The sequence below is a fragment of the Erythranthe guttata genome, chromosome 14, assembly GCF_056151865.1.
Source record: "Erythranthe guttata isolate IM_541 chromosome 14, IM_541, whole genome shotgun sequence".
Classification (NCBI taxonomy): Eukaryota; Viridiplantae; Streptophyta; class Magnoliopsida; order Lamiales; family Phrymaceae; genus Erythranthe; species Erythranthe guttata.
In genome coordinates, this window is record NC_142546.1 from 14,591,360 (window position 1) to 14,605,818 (window position 14,459).

General features: G+C 35.2%; 5 protein-coding genes across 6 annotated transcripts; 3 read left to right on the top strand and 2 right to left on the bottom strand.

Annotated features, from left to right (window-relative positions):
• The first annotated feature begins 4 nt into the window (after positions 1-4).
• On the top strand, positions 5-497 carry LOC105952481 (protein transport protein Sec61 subunit beta). Its single transcript, XM_012976043.2, has one exon. The coding sequence runs from the start codon at positions 47-49 to the stop codon at positions 293-295; it is 249 nt and encodes an 82-aa protein (XP_012831497.1). The 5' UTR covers positions 5-46; the 3' UTR covers positions 296-497.
• A 17-nt stretch (positions 498-514) lies between these two features.
• On the bottom strand, positions 515-2,196 carry LOC105952480 (uncharacterized). Its single transcript, XM_012976042.2, has 2 exons — positions 2,086-2,196; positions 515-1,569 (listed from the first exon to the last, which is right to left on the bottom strand). The coding sequence occupies exon 2, from the start codon at positions 1,552-1,554 to the stop codon at positions 691-693; it is 864 nt and encodes a 287-aa protein (XP_012831496.2). The 5' UTR covers positions 1,555-1,569; positions 2,086-2,196; the 3' UTR covers positions 515-690.
• Positions 2,197-3,731: 1,535 nt separating this feature from the next.
• LOC105952479 (melanoma-associated antigen G1-like protein) lies at positions 3,732-5,768 on the top strand. Its single transcript, XM_012976041.2, has 6 exons — positions 3,732-3,882; positions 4,255-4,513; positions 4,820-4,972; positions 5,081-5,186; positions 5,263-5,377; positions 5,487-5,768. The coding sequence occupies exons 1-6, from the start codon at positions 3,835-3,837 to the stop codon at positions 5,523-5,525; spliced, it is 720 nt and encodes a 239-aa protein (XP_012831495.2). The 5' UTR covers positions 3,732-3,834; the 3' UTR covers positions 5,526-5,768.
• A 2,071-nt stretch (positions 5,769-7,839) lies between these two features.
• On the top strand, positions 7,840-11,541 carry LOC105952477 (malate dehydrogenase, cytoplasmic). Of its 2 annotated transcripts, none has more exons than XM_012976040.2 (6): positions 7,840-8,030; positions 9,076-9,410; positions 10,194-10,471; positions 10,557-10,692; positions 10,798-10,909; positions 11,147-11,541. In XM_012976040.2, the coding sequence occupies exons 1-6, from the start codon at positions 7,988-7,990 to the stop codon at positions 11,239-11,241; spliced, it is 999 nt and encodes a 332-aa protein (XP_012831494.1). In that variant the 5' UTR covers positions 7,840-7,987; the 3' UTR covers positions 11,242-11,541. The 2 variants fall into 2 exon arrangements, with proteins under 2 accessions (XP_012831494.1, XP_012831493.1); XM_012976039.2 differs by lacking the exon at positions 7,840-8,030 and adding an exon at positions 8,218-8,583.
• Positions 11,542-12,888: 1,347 nt separating this feature from the next.
• On the bottom strand, positions 12,889-13,772 carry LOC105952400 (zinc ion-binding protein). Its single transcript, XM_012975942.2, has 2 exons — positions 13,582-13,772; positions 12,889-13,299 (listed from the first exon to the last, which is right to left on the bottom strand). The coding sequence occupies exons 1-2, from the start codon at positions 13,677-13,679 to the stop codon at positions 13,047-13,049; spliced, it is 351 nt and encodes a 116-aa protein (XP_012831396.1). The 5' UTR covers positions 13,680-13,772; the 3' UTR covers positions 12,889-13,046.
• Between the last annotated feature and the right edge of the window lie 687 nt (positions 13,773-14,459).

Sequence of the window (14,459 nt, forward strand, 5' to 3'; positions counted from 1 at the left end):
TTGGTTCTTGTTTTTGTTCTGAATCTTGAAACATTGGATTGCAGAAATGGCAACAGGTGGAGCTGCACCCCAGAGAGGAACAGCAGCAGCAGCTGCAGCTAATCTTCGCCGGAGAAGGACAGCTGGCGGCGGAGCTGCTGGCGGAGCGAGTGGGACCATGCTCCAGTTTTACACAGACGATGCACCGGGACTCAAGATCTCTCCTAATGTTGTTCTTGTAATGAGCATTGGCTTCATTGCTTTTGTTGCCATTCTTCATGTGATGGGCAAGCTTTACTTTGTCCGTAAAGAGTAGAGAAGATGGTCCAATGTCGGCTTAATCCTGAACTTGGATTACGGCAGTAATAGATATTATAATACTTTAGGTTGCTTTTCCGGAAGGATTTTGTTTTCGTTTTGTTTTTTCGTTTTAATTTGTAACAGTTGTGTTTTTTCGGTTAACTTTGGGATCAATGAAAAGGGAAACTTGCTTATTGACAATCGCTGACTTCTTATCATGGTAATGAAATCGATATTAGACATCTGTTCAATCACACTGTTAACTTAAACTTGAAACTCGGATCGAATGTTCCTACATAAGTTTAGTTTATAAATACTAAATTAAAAAATACATAAGTTTAAAAAATACATAAGTTTAGATTATAAACACTAATTTAAAAAAAAAAACTTGCAGACTCCCTCCCTTGTTTTTCAAGCACGTGGTGGCTGAGTAAATCTCAGAGGAATAAACGGATAAGCACGAACTTGACAAGTAGGGCAAAAGTGGTTGTCTTCGATCAGCAGCCTTCTCACAATGCAATGTAAATGAAACGCATGATTGCACGAAGGGAGCCACGATACATACGTCCCGATCATCGGGCCCCGCAAACATATATCACAGAGGGGCATAATCGCCATTCCCTCTTCGACATCCTCAACCCTAACCCTAGGCCTCATCCCCGATCTATGGTCAACAACATCTCCAACATTAGCCCTTGCCATAACCAGATTCAAACAAAAAAGTTGAAGATAATTATTAAACTTCCCCCGATCCACACCCGTCGCTTTCGGCCAAACGTAAAACGGGATCAAATTTTGCTCCCTGATGGCTCGGTTGTTGACTGAGTCAACCGACTCGTTTTCTTGCTGCACTGTGCAAATGTCAAGGTGGATAACTACAGGGATTAGTAATCGAGATTCGTTTTTAGGATCTTTGCCTATTTGAAAGGCGAAATCGCAAGTCTCGTGGACAAACGTACTAATTTCATCCTTGGTCATCCAATAATCTGCGAGCCGATGCTCCACCATCATCATAAAACCGTATTCGTTACTATCATCATATACTCGGGCGTCGTATCTCTCCGAGTCCATAATATGCTCTTGACCGTCGATTGTCTTGATGACGAAGCTCGTTCTGATCTCGAAGAGGTAGGTTTTCTTTCCACGGTGGATTTGGAATTTATACAATTTAGCTATTTCATCTTCTTCATCGATCGAGAAACGATAACGATATTCGTACCCGGCCACTCCACGTGCAGCCACTCCAGTTACAGTTCGGCATCCACGTAGAGCCATTGTTCATTGCACTACCTAATTATATCCAATTAAAATATACCTATTATCAACATTAATTATAACAAAAAAAAAGGGACAATCTTATGATTAAAATAAAATCGAGAAATTGCGATATACCAATTCAAAACCAAATAATTAAACCAAAAATTTCGGGGAATAGAAAAAGAAAAATAACCACTTAATCAATAGATCTGCAGAATCCTAATCGTATTAGGAGACATCATTACAAGATATCTACCTACTCTTTCTCAGTATTTCTAGGTTTAATTACACACACACACACACACACAAAATAAAAAAAAATCAGTTAAAAATTGTTTTCTGTTTAAACAATCTAGAGCTCACATAGCTTAATCAATGAGAATTAACTTCTACCACGTACCCAGAAAAAATAATTAAGAAAGGGGAGAATAACAAAATAATCTGAGATCAATCGCAACACAGAGCCACAAATTAAAAAAAAATATATATTATTACAATAATCATACGACGACAATTCACGGGCAGAAATAAAATCGGTAGAATTATTACCTCGGATGATGAAAGGAGAAAACAAGCGTAAGATGAAAAGAGATAATACTTTAGAAAAGATTTTCACTTGTATCAGGAAACTACCTCTTATTCTTTTCTCTCTGATTACATTTTATTATTATTATTATTATTATTATTATTATTATTATTATTATTATTATTATTATTATTATTATTATTATTATTATTATTATTATTATTATTATTATTATTATTATTATTATTATTATTATTATTATTATTATTATTATTATTATTATTATTATTATTATTATTATTATTATTATTATTATTATTATTATTATTATTATTATTATTATTATTATTATTATTATTATTATTATTATTATTATTATTATTATTATTATTATTATTATTATTATTATTATTATTATTATTATTATTATTATTATTATTATTATTATTATTATTATTATTATATTAATAATAATAATAAAATGGAGTTTTTTGTAATTTGAGATAATGTCAGGGTAGCTGCAATTTTATCATTGGCCCAAATATTTAAGGGCCCAAATAGCGAAATCAGAACTCGAGGCATTTATTCTTGAATCGGAAATCGGAACTCGAGGCATTTATTCTTGAATCGGAACTCGAGCCGGAGAGAAAACAAAAATGGTTGAGAGCGGCAAAAGGAAAATGGAAGATAGAGCAACGTCGAACAAGAGAAAGAAAGGGGGCGACGGCGAGATGAACCAGGTTCCGGCCGCCGCTGGAAACGCCGGCGACGTACTTCCGGCAGTCGTAAACTCGCGCGACCTAGTCCCGGCCGTCGGAATTGTCGGAAACTTAGGTCCGGCTGCGGTCGTCGAAAATGTCGTCGGCGTAGCTCCGGCCGTCGGAGAGTCCGGTTTCTTGATGCTGCCCGACGACATTCTGAGATCAGTTTTTTCTTTCTTGCCCGTAGAGGCGAAGGGCAGATTCCCATGTCTGCGTAAAGAACTAAAGGTTCTCGTTGATCCGATTCTTGACGAGCATCCGATTGTATATGCATTGCGTGTGTACCCTCAAGCTAGGGCGGAGCACGCTTTTAATAGGCAGGCTGAATTTGATGATGTGGCACTACTGCTAGATTTGATGGAGGAGTGGGAGACCGTGATAGAATGTGAGTGGAGGCTAAGTAAAGACGAAGATGGATTTTCGCTCAACTATTTACTCTTTGATGAAGCAAAGTCGCGTATACCATTTAGACGAGGAATTAACCAAAAAGAATTTAACACGTGGACGATCGATAAGATTGCAGATCAATTGTATACCGGCGGGGTATACAATAGTTCAGATCTCTGATCTCAGGTAACAATTTCGTTTCCCTATGACATATATAGTTTGTTTATACGTATTGGTTCTGTTTCGATTTGGACTAAATGTTTGAATTTGACTCTGATTTGATTCTTTTACATTTTTACAAAAAAAAAATATAATTGATTATTGTCTAATTTGATTTGCAATTTACGGTTATTTAACGTTGATCTACACATACTAATATGGGTGTGAGTGGTGTATTACATTTACACCCGATATAGTATAAATTAGACCACCAAAACACCCTAAATATTAAAAAAGAAAAAAAGATTTCGCGCGTACCCCACCAAATTTCATTATTTGAATTTTCGCACGTGCGAGGTACAATTCCACGCACGTATGACATTTTTACGCATTCAATTTGAATCTCACCCCCAACAAAAAAAAGGGGGGCGAAATTAGGGCTCCAAACTATCGCGATTCCATAGAATGTCCGCCACTCATGAAACCTCCTCTCAGTTCGACATCTCAGACCATGTAAGTTTCTTCTTTCCTCCATTTTTACCAGCGCCGCCGTGTGTTTGTGAGAGAGAGAGAGTGTGTGTGTGTGTGTGTGTGTGTGTGTGTGTGTGTGTGTGTGTATAGAGAGAGACTGTGTGTGTGTGTGTGTGTGTAGAGAGAGAGATAGAGATTGTGTGTGTGTGTGTAGAGAGAGAGAGAGAGTGAGTGTGTGAGTGTGTATGTGTGAGAGAGAGAGTGCGTGTGTGTGTGGTGTATATATATAGAGAGAGATTGTGTATGTGTGTGTGTGTGTGTGTAGAGAGAGAGATAGAGAGTGTGTGAGTGTGTGTAGAGAGAGAGAGAGAGAGAGTATACAATATGATATGACTGTGTTTTTGTTGGGCACAGGAAAAGGACAAATTGGTGGGAGAAGTGATCCGGTACATCCTGTTCAAAACCGAGCAAAGTTCAGGTTGTCCGATAAGAAGGGAAGATTTAACTCAGCTGATCACAAGTAAAGGCTATAAGCAGAGGAATTTGCCCGCATTTGTAATCAACGAGGCCAAATCCAAACTCTCCTCCATTTTCGGCTATGAATTGAGAGAGCTTCACCGCTCTCGCCCTTCCGCTTCTTCTAAATCTACCCGCGCTTCACAATCCCACCTCTGTGAGTTTTATCCAAAAAAAAATTCTTTTTTTTTTTTTAATTAATTAATCTATTTTTATCCGATTGAATTTTATACATATTTACCATTTTGGTACATTTGTTTTTTTCGATTTTGGGATTAGTATAAAGAGACCAACGACTTGTTTCGATTGATTTAACTGAAGGGAAGCAGAGCATGCTTTTACATCCATTTGCATTTGTTTCAATTGACTTAAGACAGTCAAAATACTAAGTACCGTAATCAGCTCTCGTTGCTTCGTAACTATGTATACAATACTGATTCTTACGATGTTTCGTGTGTTGCAGCTACCGGTGATGCAAAATCGTATATAATCATAAGTCAGTTACCTGCGGATATCTATAAAAAATTTGTGGAGGACACAAGTTCGTCACACGTGACCGGTTTAACTTTTGTAGTTATCGGAATTATTCATCTAGGCGGAGGCAAAATCACGGAAGGTATATGTATAATCATAAGTCAGTTTTTACCTACTTATTAAACTTAGTTTAATTGTAAAGATAGGCTCTTTCTAGATTTGTTGCTCACGTAAAATTATTGTCTTGAAGAGAATCTTTGGCATCATCTGAAGCGATTGGGAGTGCATGAAAACAACGAAAGCCATCCGAATTTTGCAAACACGAAACTGGCTGTAGAAGCACTTGTCCAGCAGAGGTGATTGATTGTCGGGATGTTCGTATTGGATTTCAGTTTGAATTTTGTATGTGAATATTTGCTGTTTGTTGTGCAGATATTTGCAGAAAGAAAAAGTTAACGGCCCCGAAGGTAGCGCTGTATATTACGAGCTTGCTGAGAGAGCTTTAGATCCAGAAATTAATGACAGAATCAAAGAATACGTAACTAAGGTCTAGTTTTTTATATTTTCCTGCTCGGTTCGGTTTCTTTTGGACCATAGTTTTTTTTTTCGTTTCGCTTTTCTGTTTCTAATTCGACCCCCTTCATCTTATTTTGCAGATTGTGCAAAAAGACGCCACCTCGTTGGAGGCTGACTAAACGGGCCAGTTTGTTTGTTTGTTGTCTTTGGTGCCAAATTGTGCAAAAAGGCGCAATTTTTTTTTTTTTTGTGTTCTTTTATTTTCTTGATGGCGTGCGTATTTTGTTATGAAGAATACGCACGGCATCTTTTTGTTTGTGGATCAGAAACTGATGTGATTTTATTTCTTTCGGACGAATCGCAACTGCGTGCGTGGAAACGTTTCCAATCCTAATGTAAAATATACACAGACTTGTCAAAAATCATTCAAGAACAATGCTCAAATGAAACTAAAATCCGGGGCAAAAAAAAAGAACCACAAATTAAAACTCCGATAAAAAGTCGCGCTACTTTAGGATTTTTTTTAATAATACTAATAATAAAAACAAATATGCAAACTCAGTCTCTCATGTTTCAAGTAGTGGGGGATATTGATACGGATACGCAGGAACTTGGCACGTAGGGCACATATAGTTTTTGCCGAGCATCCTCCTCACGATGCAATGCAAATGGAAAGCATGATTGCACGAAGGGAGCACCGATATGCGAGTCCCGATCATCGGGCCCCGCGAACAAATATTACAGATGGGCATAACCGTCATTCCCTCTCCAACATCCTCAACCCTAATATTTGACGAGTCCAACTCTCCACATCCAGGCCACCCCATCATTAACCGAGCCAAATAATCCCAAAGTTGTCCATCCAAATTCCCCCGATCCGCAGCCGCTGGATTAAATGGCCAAACGTCAAAAGGGACCAATTTTTCCTCTCTGATGACTCGGTCGCAGACCGAGTCAACCGTCTCGTTTTCTTGCTGAACTGTGCAAACGTCGATATGAACAACTATAGGGATTAACGATCGGGAGGTGTTTTTGCCCGTTTGGGCGGCAAAATCGAATGCCTCACGGACAAAGATACCGATTTCGTCGTTAGTCATCCAATATTCCGCGAATCGGTCCGCCACACGTCCCATGAGACAAGTTTGACTATCCCCATATACTATTGCGTGGAATCTCTCCGAGTCCATAATCTGATCTTGACCGTTGATTTTTTTCATGATGAAGCTTGTTCTGATTTCGAAGATATGTGTTTTTTTTCCATGGAGAAATTCGAATTTATAGAACGGAGCCATTTCATCGTCGATCGAGAAACGGTAGTTATATTCGTACCCCGCGACTCTACGTGCATCCACTCCAAGTAAAGCTTCGCATCCCCACCATAAAACCATTGTTTCTTGAATTACGTAATTATCCAATAAATATACCTATTACCTACCAACATTAAAACAAAAAGAAAAAAAAATCAAATAATATAACCAACATAACCATAACTTTGAGGAAAAGAAATTGTATAACGTACAGGGGAAAAGAAACCCCTAGTCCACATCATCCTAAACGTATCACTCATCTTGGGTGGATTAAACGGGCACTCACCTTGGGTGGATTAAACGGGAGCAGATGGTCGGTGTCACGTAAAGAGGAACACCTGAATTTCAAACCTGCAAGAGGTATCAGAACTAGAGAATATAACGTACCTTTTACCGTGAGGCCTTATTTATATTAATTAATAGTAGAATTCTAATTAGAGTATAATTCTAATTTCGTTAAGGTAATTAACCAACGGGCTTGGCCTTAGCTTTCGGCCCAGTATAGCAAAATAATTAGTGGACCCATTCAAGGCCCACTTATATATATATATATATATATATATATATATATATATATATATATATATATATAATTAATGCCCGGTGCTTTGCACGTACGGGATCGCATTCATCATGGTAAACACAGACGCATGAAAATTGGATCAAAATTAAAATTTAGGGTAAATTACACACACCCCCTTGAGGTAAGCTTAAATAACTGTAAGGTCCCTGTGGTATCGATAATTACATTCAGCCCCCTGAAACGTAGTCAGAAACTCTAATGGGATAATGAATTGGATACGTTATTCCGATAGGGTTCTAACGGACTATTGGTTTCAGAAAGTGGTGGAGACAACAAAGAGCTATGGGGTGACATGGCTCCCCGAACATTCCCGAACATTTCTTAAATCTCCCATAGCTCTTTGTTGTCTCCACCACTTTCTGAAACCAATAGTCCGTTAGAACCCTATCGGAATAACGTATCCAATTCATTATCCCATTAGAGTTTCTGACTACGTTTCAGGGGGCTGAATGTAATTATCGATACCACAGGGACCTTACAGTTATTTAAGCTTACCTCAAGGGGGTGTGTGTAATTTACCCTAAATTTTAATTGACCGAAGGCAAAAGAAACCAGCTCCTTAATTATCCCTTATATTGTTCCTCAATATTCGCTAAATCTCGATTTTTTTCGCGCTATCCTCAACTACTGAGTCAAATGATCGTATAAACACATACATATATATATATATATATATATATATGTATATGTATATAGGATTTGAAGAAAGCTTTTATTAATTAAATTTCAATATTTTAAGATTATTGTAGGCATGGCAAAAAACCCTCTTAAAGTTCTTGTCACCGGTGCAGCTGGTGCGTTTCTCTCTCATCGATCGATCTTCTTGCATATATATACGATACATATGCGTTTTCTCTCTCTACATTGTTTTAACATAAGATGTATACAATATTCCTTGCATGTTATTTAAGTATATTAATACACATGCATGTTAATTATTCTATAGTACTACTATATATATATCTATTTGTTCTTTTCTTTGTGAAGAAGAAATTAATATTGTACTATTCCATGGCTTCTGGACTTTGTCTTGCTATTTTATTTTGCTTTGTCTACAAGTTTACGCCGAATTCTCTAAGCCTAGCTACCGTGGGATTTTTCTGCATTTTTTTTAACTATATATAATTAATCTCGATCATAAAACTTAATCCCATTATAATTGGTCGAAAAATTGTACTATTTTCTTGATTTAAAGAAAAAAATTGGAAATGGATGATTTTGTGTCAATAGAAAAGAGTGTTGTTGTTTTGGGCTGTGTATATTTATCTTGGAAAATTATTAAGCACATATGGAGCTTCTTGATTGTTGATAAAGAACCTGTTACTGTTCTTGTTACTGGTGCTGCAGGCATGTTCTATTTTATTTTTAATTTAATTTTATATATATAAATATATATATATATATACATATATGTATATATATATATATTTTAATTTTTTTTTGAGGTTGTTTTTTCGTAAATAATTGATATAGTTTATGTGGTATATATATTGATAGGTGAAAATTAGAACGAAATTTTCGCTGATGTTTTTCTTCCACAAAAATTGGATCATAATTAAAATCATATATGGAATTCCGATTTCAATTTTCGATCCGAATTAATTTTATTTTCAGAAATAATTCCATGTTCTCCCCATAAAATCCATTCACAATACATATTAATACTAGTTATATATTATTATTATTATTATTATGGACTATTTGATAATCGAGTTGCTAATCCAAACTGGATTTCCGAATTCAGCTGATTCCGATCCAAAATTTACAACTTTTTCGAAAAATTGGATTGTTTTCGAAAATCGGCATAAAAATAATAATCGGAATTCTTGTTTTCGACAGGACAAATAGGGTATGCACTGGTACCAATGATAGCAAGAGGGGCAATGCTAGGTCCAGATCAACCGGTAATAATACACATGCTTGATATTTCACCGGCCGCCGAAGCACTTAACGGCGTTAAAATGGAACTCGTTGACGCTTCGTTTCCACTTCTCAAAGGCGTAGTTGCCACGACGGACGTAGTAGAAGCTTGTAACGGCGTTAATATTGCCGTTATGGTGGGCGGATTCCCGAGGAAGGAAGGTATGGAGAGGAAAGATGTAATGTCAAAGAATGTATCTATTTACAAGGCTCAAGCCTCTGCCCTAGAAAAACATGCTGCCCCAGATTGCAAGGTACTCAATTTTTATTATTTGATTTTACTTTTTTGTATTTTTTTTAATTTATTATTATTCATTAATATTGAAACGAAAAGCTAACCCGGTCCCGATTGGAGTTTGCAAACTACAGTTAGTTAAACCTCTATAAATTAATACAGTCGAGATTAACAAAATTTTATTAATTTAGTGACATATTAAATTATTGATCTAATAAGTTAGTATGCTTGTACCGAACTGGGACCTGAAAATTTTATTATTTAAGCGTGGTTATTAATTTATTTGAGGTTCTACTGTAATTTACATTTATAAGAATCTATTCATAGTATCAATGACTCTAATTTAATTCATTGTTCATTCATAGTAAAATGTAAACATGGAGTGAAAAAGAAAAAAACATTTTTTTTGTAATGTAAATGCATAAAATCTAGGGATAAAAATCGGACGTATATCGGATGCATAAAATCTTTATAAAAAAATCATTTTTTTTGGAAAGTGGAAACTAATTCTAAATCCATTTAAGAAAAAATAGATTTTTCTTTTTTGGAGTTTCATATACAGGAATGAAAGAACTTGTTCCGAAATCGGAAATTTCTAAGTCGGAAGACAAACTCGAAATTTCCATTCCAATTTCAACCCTCTGATAAAATCCTTGATAAATATTTTGCAAATCCGACCGGCCATGGAATTAAATAATTTTCTAATTAAAATACATTCAAAATCGATCTATTTTTTTTTGGCGCCCAATTTTGTGGTTCGATTCGTGTTTCGACAAAATTGCTATATTACATATCAATGCAGGTATTGGTGGTAGCAAATCCAGCAAACACAAATGCACTAATCCTAAAAGAATTTGCTCCCTCAATCCCAGACAAGAACATAACTTGTCTCACAAGACTCGACCACAACCGGGCTTTAGGACAAATCTCGGAGAAGCTCAACGTACACGTTGGCGACGTAAAAAACGTCATCATTTGGGGTAACCATTCTTCAACTCAATATCCAGATGCAAATCATGCTACTGTCAATACGGTCAATGGCGATAAACTCGTACCCGACCTCGTTGGAGACGATAAATGGTACTATTATATTAAAAAAAATAAAAAAATTTGCGATTTTTTTATCGAATTAGTAGTGAATTGAATTCGATATTATTATTATTAGGTTGAAAACGGAGTTTATTGCGACGGTGCAACAAAGGGGCGCAGCGATTATTAAAGCGAGGAAGCTTTCGAGTGCATTGTCTGCTGCAAGTTCTGCTTGTGATCATATTCGTGATTGGGTTTTAGGAACTCCCAAGGTTTTTATTTTATTTTATTTAATTTACTCCCTAATTAATTAATTAAATTAATTAATTATTGCTAATTCAATTTTATGTATTTTATTTTATTTTTTTTTGGTGCAGGGAAATTGGGTGTCAATGGGGGTTTATTCAGATGGGTCATATGGAATTCCAGCAGGCCTAATTTATTCTTTCCCAGTTACTTGTGACAAAGGAGAATGGTCAATTGTGCAAGGTTATAATTCATTTATTATTATTATTATTATTATTATTATTATTATTATTATTATTATTATTATTAAACTATATTCCCACCTTTAATTTAAACCATAAATAAATAAGAGTAAAATTGCAAAATACCCCCTTTATTATTCTGAATTGCTAACAAATCCTCGTAGTATTGTTATTCGCATAAATGCCCCATCTTATGTTTTTTTAGCTCATATGTCACACTATACGTGTGTGTATATAGGTTTGAAGATTGATGAATTTTCAAGGGAGAAAATGGATGCAACTGCAAAAGAGTTGATGGAGGAAAAATCACTGGCATATTCATGCCTCAATTGAGTCACCCACACTCGGACAACCTATTTCCATTCGTCTGTCACTCACTGTCGTCGTCGTTTTATCATCACAGGAAAAAAAAATCGAGTCAAAGCGTAGTTTCTACTCATAGTTGGAAATAAACAAAATAATTAATCGTTTATTCGTAAGCCGCTCGATACTCGATTTCAGATCATTAACTATGAATTTGATCATCGATCATTATTAATATTTTAGACCGTCTATTGAAAAAAATATATTTATTTTTTATTTCACATTTACGTATGCCAAAAATAAAATAAAAGCCATTTACCCTATTTAAAATGTTGTCTACGTCGATAGTCCTGCAACTACTCTCATCAAGAACATTTAAGTAGTGGGTTCTTTTTTTATTTCATTATTTATTATTATTATTATTATTATTATTATTATTATTATTATTATTATTATTATTATTATTATTATTATTATTATTTGGAAAATTCGATGCAAATAAAAATTACTCTAAATTGATAAGATTTAGGTGCTACATTCAGTGTACAAGTAGTGGTACATGGATCTTGTGTCACTTACTAAATACCATAAATGTAATATTTGATGCAGTGTATATATACTCAATTTCACAATGATTTAATGTAATAATTATTTAAATAAAATGTCACTTCTGTTTACATGTATATTTGTTATTTCATGTAAAGAAATAGTATATTATTAAATATTTATTGAAAATGGGAAAAAAAAAAAAAAAAAGGAATTGTATATATTATTCATTACTAACATCACTTTCATCTTGCCTCCACAAAGAACAGCACATTTATTAGTGTGCCTCAAAGTTGACATTTGACCATTTTGGGTAGGTAATGACAGACACGTGCCGGTTGCTGGGGAGCACCACGTGTCCATGGGTCGTGAATCATCATCCATCAAGTCTCTGCCACGAGGCTTACTTTGATTGGATGAAATTAATGGGGCTCAACCAACCATAGAAATGTGTGAAACCCCACACGTGAATTTGTGATCTTGACCTTCGTTTATGCTAATCAAGAATATTTATCTTGCAATGCTTAAATGGAATTTTTTTTTAGTGGAAAAAGAATTGACCGTGGCCAATCCGTGAGTTTTGTCGAGAGTGTTCGAAATTGAGTAAAAAAAAACGTAATGGATTTTTATTAAAAATAATGGCCTACAAACAAGTTTACGAAGATTCGAGGACAGCCCCTCCATTTGCTTTCGTTTATAAACTCAAGTCCATACTCCTTCGAGAACTTCACTGGTAGAGCAAAGGGTTATAATAGCTTTTATAAACTCTCAAATAATCTATCAAGAGGAGAAAATACTTAAAAACTTATAAGTTGTTTGACCAAATTTTACAGATGTACGTCAAAAAATAATTAACATTTATAGATTGTACAAATTGTGTGGATCATATCAGTTGATTTGGATCTTGTTAAATTTCAATCCTTCAATATTCACATAATTAAGTTTTTTTTTAGATATAGTCATAATCACTAGCGGAGCTATAATTTTAAATTAGGTAGGGCGAATGCATTAAAAAAATTTGAAGGAGAACTGTTAATGCTATTGTACACGTAAAATTTAATAGAGATTTGCGAAATGTTGGGAGACCGTGGCCTTCTGATCCTGTGTTGGCTCAGATCGTAATGCAACATATATGTTGGTCAAGACTCACACTATTATTGATGTCGGTTTATACTACGCTACATCGGGTGAAATACATTGGATAGATCACTGTCACTCATATATACACACAAACACACACCCACATTGGTGTGTGTAAATCAACAGTAAAAAGACACCGAGTGTAACTTTCACCTGGTGCTGCACATTACATCCTTGAGAAGCTTGTACCTGCGAGCGGAGGGACGCGGCGAAGGGAGTTTTCCGGTGGATTTCTCCGGCGTTTGCTGCTTTATTTTTTCGCCGGAGTAAGGTGATCTTATGTGGCTATTATTATTTTTAGATGATGATATGTTATATTCTCTTTCGTCGCACCGGCACCAATCGCACACTTGTAGCACTGCTGCCTCTGCGTATTCTCTGCAGTTGTAATTGCTGCAGTACCTGCAGTTCGAGAATGTTAGATACTCATATCAATTATATATATATATATACTATTTATTTATTTTCCCCTAAAGTATTCATACAAAATCTGATCGTTACTGTATATTGTATTCCATTTAAATTCGAATTATACAAAAAAAAAAAAAAAAAAAAAAAAGCTGGAATCGACTATTACACGCGCAGATATACGCGTTTCTGTGTGTGTGTGTGTGTGTGTGTGAGAGAGAGAGAGAGAGAGAGAGAGAGAGAGAGAGAGAGAGAGAGAGAGGGGATTAGACGTACGAGTGTTGGAAGCGCGTGAGGCACTTGGAGCATCGGAAAAGCTTGTCGGAGAAGCCAACGTCGCCACACAGACAACAAACTGTACGGAGATCCACCATTTTCGGACAAGGTTTTAAGAAAACAAACAGCCAAACAAAACAGCTTTGAAGCTAGAGATAGAAGAAAACACACACAAACACGCACATATATATGTATATGTATATGGAGAGAGAGAGAGAGAGAGAAACTTATAATTAGTACTAGACTACTAGTGGCTCCAAGTCGGTGTGCGCTTCTCTCTATTTATATACAGCAGGCCAGGCACACAATTTCTACATATTAATAATTTATTTAATTAAAAATTTCCCTACAAATAAAATAATAATTTATTTAATTAATTAATCAAACAACAAATAAAGTTTTAACTAGTAATTTAATTGGACCTTTTTTAAGGGCTACACTTCTCTTTCTCTTCGGCCGATTGATAGAATTGGGATTTATTTTTTCGTGGATCAAACATATATTTAAATACAATTAAAGCTCTTTAAATTAATACAGCTAGGATTATCAAAACTATATTAATTTAGTGAAATATTAACTTATCCATAAATTATCGAGATATTTATACATATATATATATATATAATAGATTAATGTACTTTCGGAACTGACAGGGGTTATGTTGGCTCCTGAATCCTGGTATAGATACAAAATAATGTATATTTGAATAAAAAGAATAATATTTAATAAAATAATAATAATTGAGACAAAATCGTGCAGTGTATGCATGTGTATGTATTATGATATGGAGTACGTGGATGGATAAAGACATAGTAGATACAGGTAAAGCAGAGGTTGTTTGGGGTCGTTTTCAGTTGGATAGAAATATTGCAAACCTT

Bases quoted from the DNA above. Each gene is read 5' to 3' on its own strand.
- LOC105952480 (XM_012976042.2), bottom strand. From the start codon at position 1,554: ATGGCTCTACGTGGATGCCGAACTGTAACTGGAGTGGCTGCACGTGGA.
- LOC105952400 (XM_012975942.2), bottom strand. From the start codon at position 13,679: ATGGTGGATCTCCGTACAGTTTGTTGTCTGTGTGGCGACGTTGGCTTC. The intron at 13,300-13,581 runs GTACGTCTAATC...CTCGAACTGCAG, and splicing joins CTCACGCGCTTCCAACACTC to GTACTGCAGCAATTACAACT.
- LOC105952477 (XM_012976039.2), top strand. From the start codon at position 8,445: ATGGATGATTTTGTGTCAATAGAAAAGAGTGTTGTTGTTTTGGGCTGT. The intron at 9,411-10,193 runs GTACTCAATTTT...ATATCAATGCAG, and splicing joins ATGCTGCCCCAGATTGCAAG to GTATTGGTGGTAGCAAATCC. The intron at 10,693-10,797 runs GTTTTTATTTTA...TTTTTGGTGCAG, and splicing joins GGGTTTTAGGAACTCCCAAG to GGAAATTGGGTGTCAATGGG.
- LOC105952481 (XM_012976043.2), top strand. From the start codon at position 47: ATGGCAACAGGTGGAGCTGCACCCCAGAGAGGAACAGCAGCAGCAGCT.
- LOC105952479 (XM_012976041.2), top strand. From the start codon at position 3,835: ATGTCCGCCACTCATGAAACCTCCTCTCAGTTCGACATCTCAGACCAT. The intron at 4,973-5,080 runs GTATATGTATAA...ATTGTCTTGAAG, and splicing joins CGGAGGCAAAATCACGGAAG to AGAATCTTTGGCATCATCTG. The intron at 5,378-5,486 runs GTCTAGTTTTTT...CTTATTTTGCAG, and splicing joins TCAAAGAATACGTAACTAAG to ATTGTGCAAAAAGACGCCAC.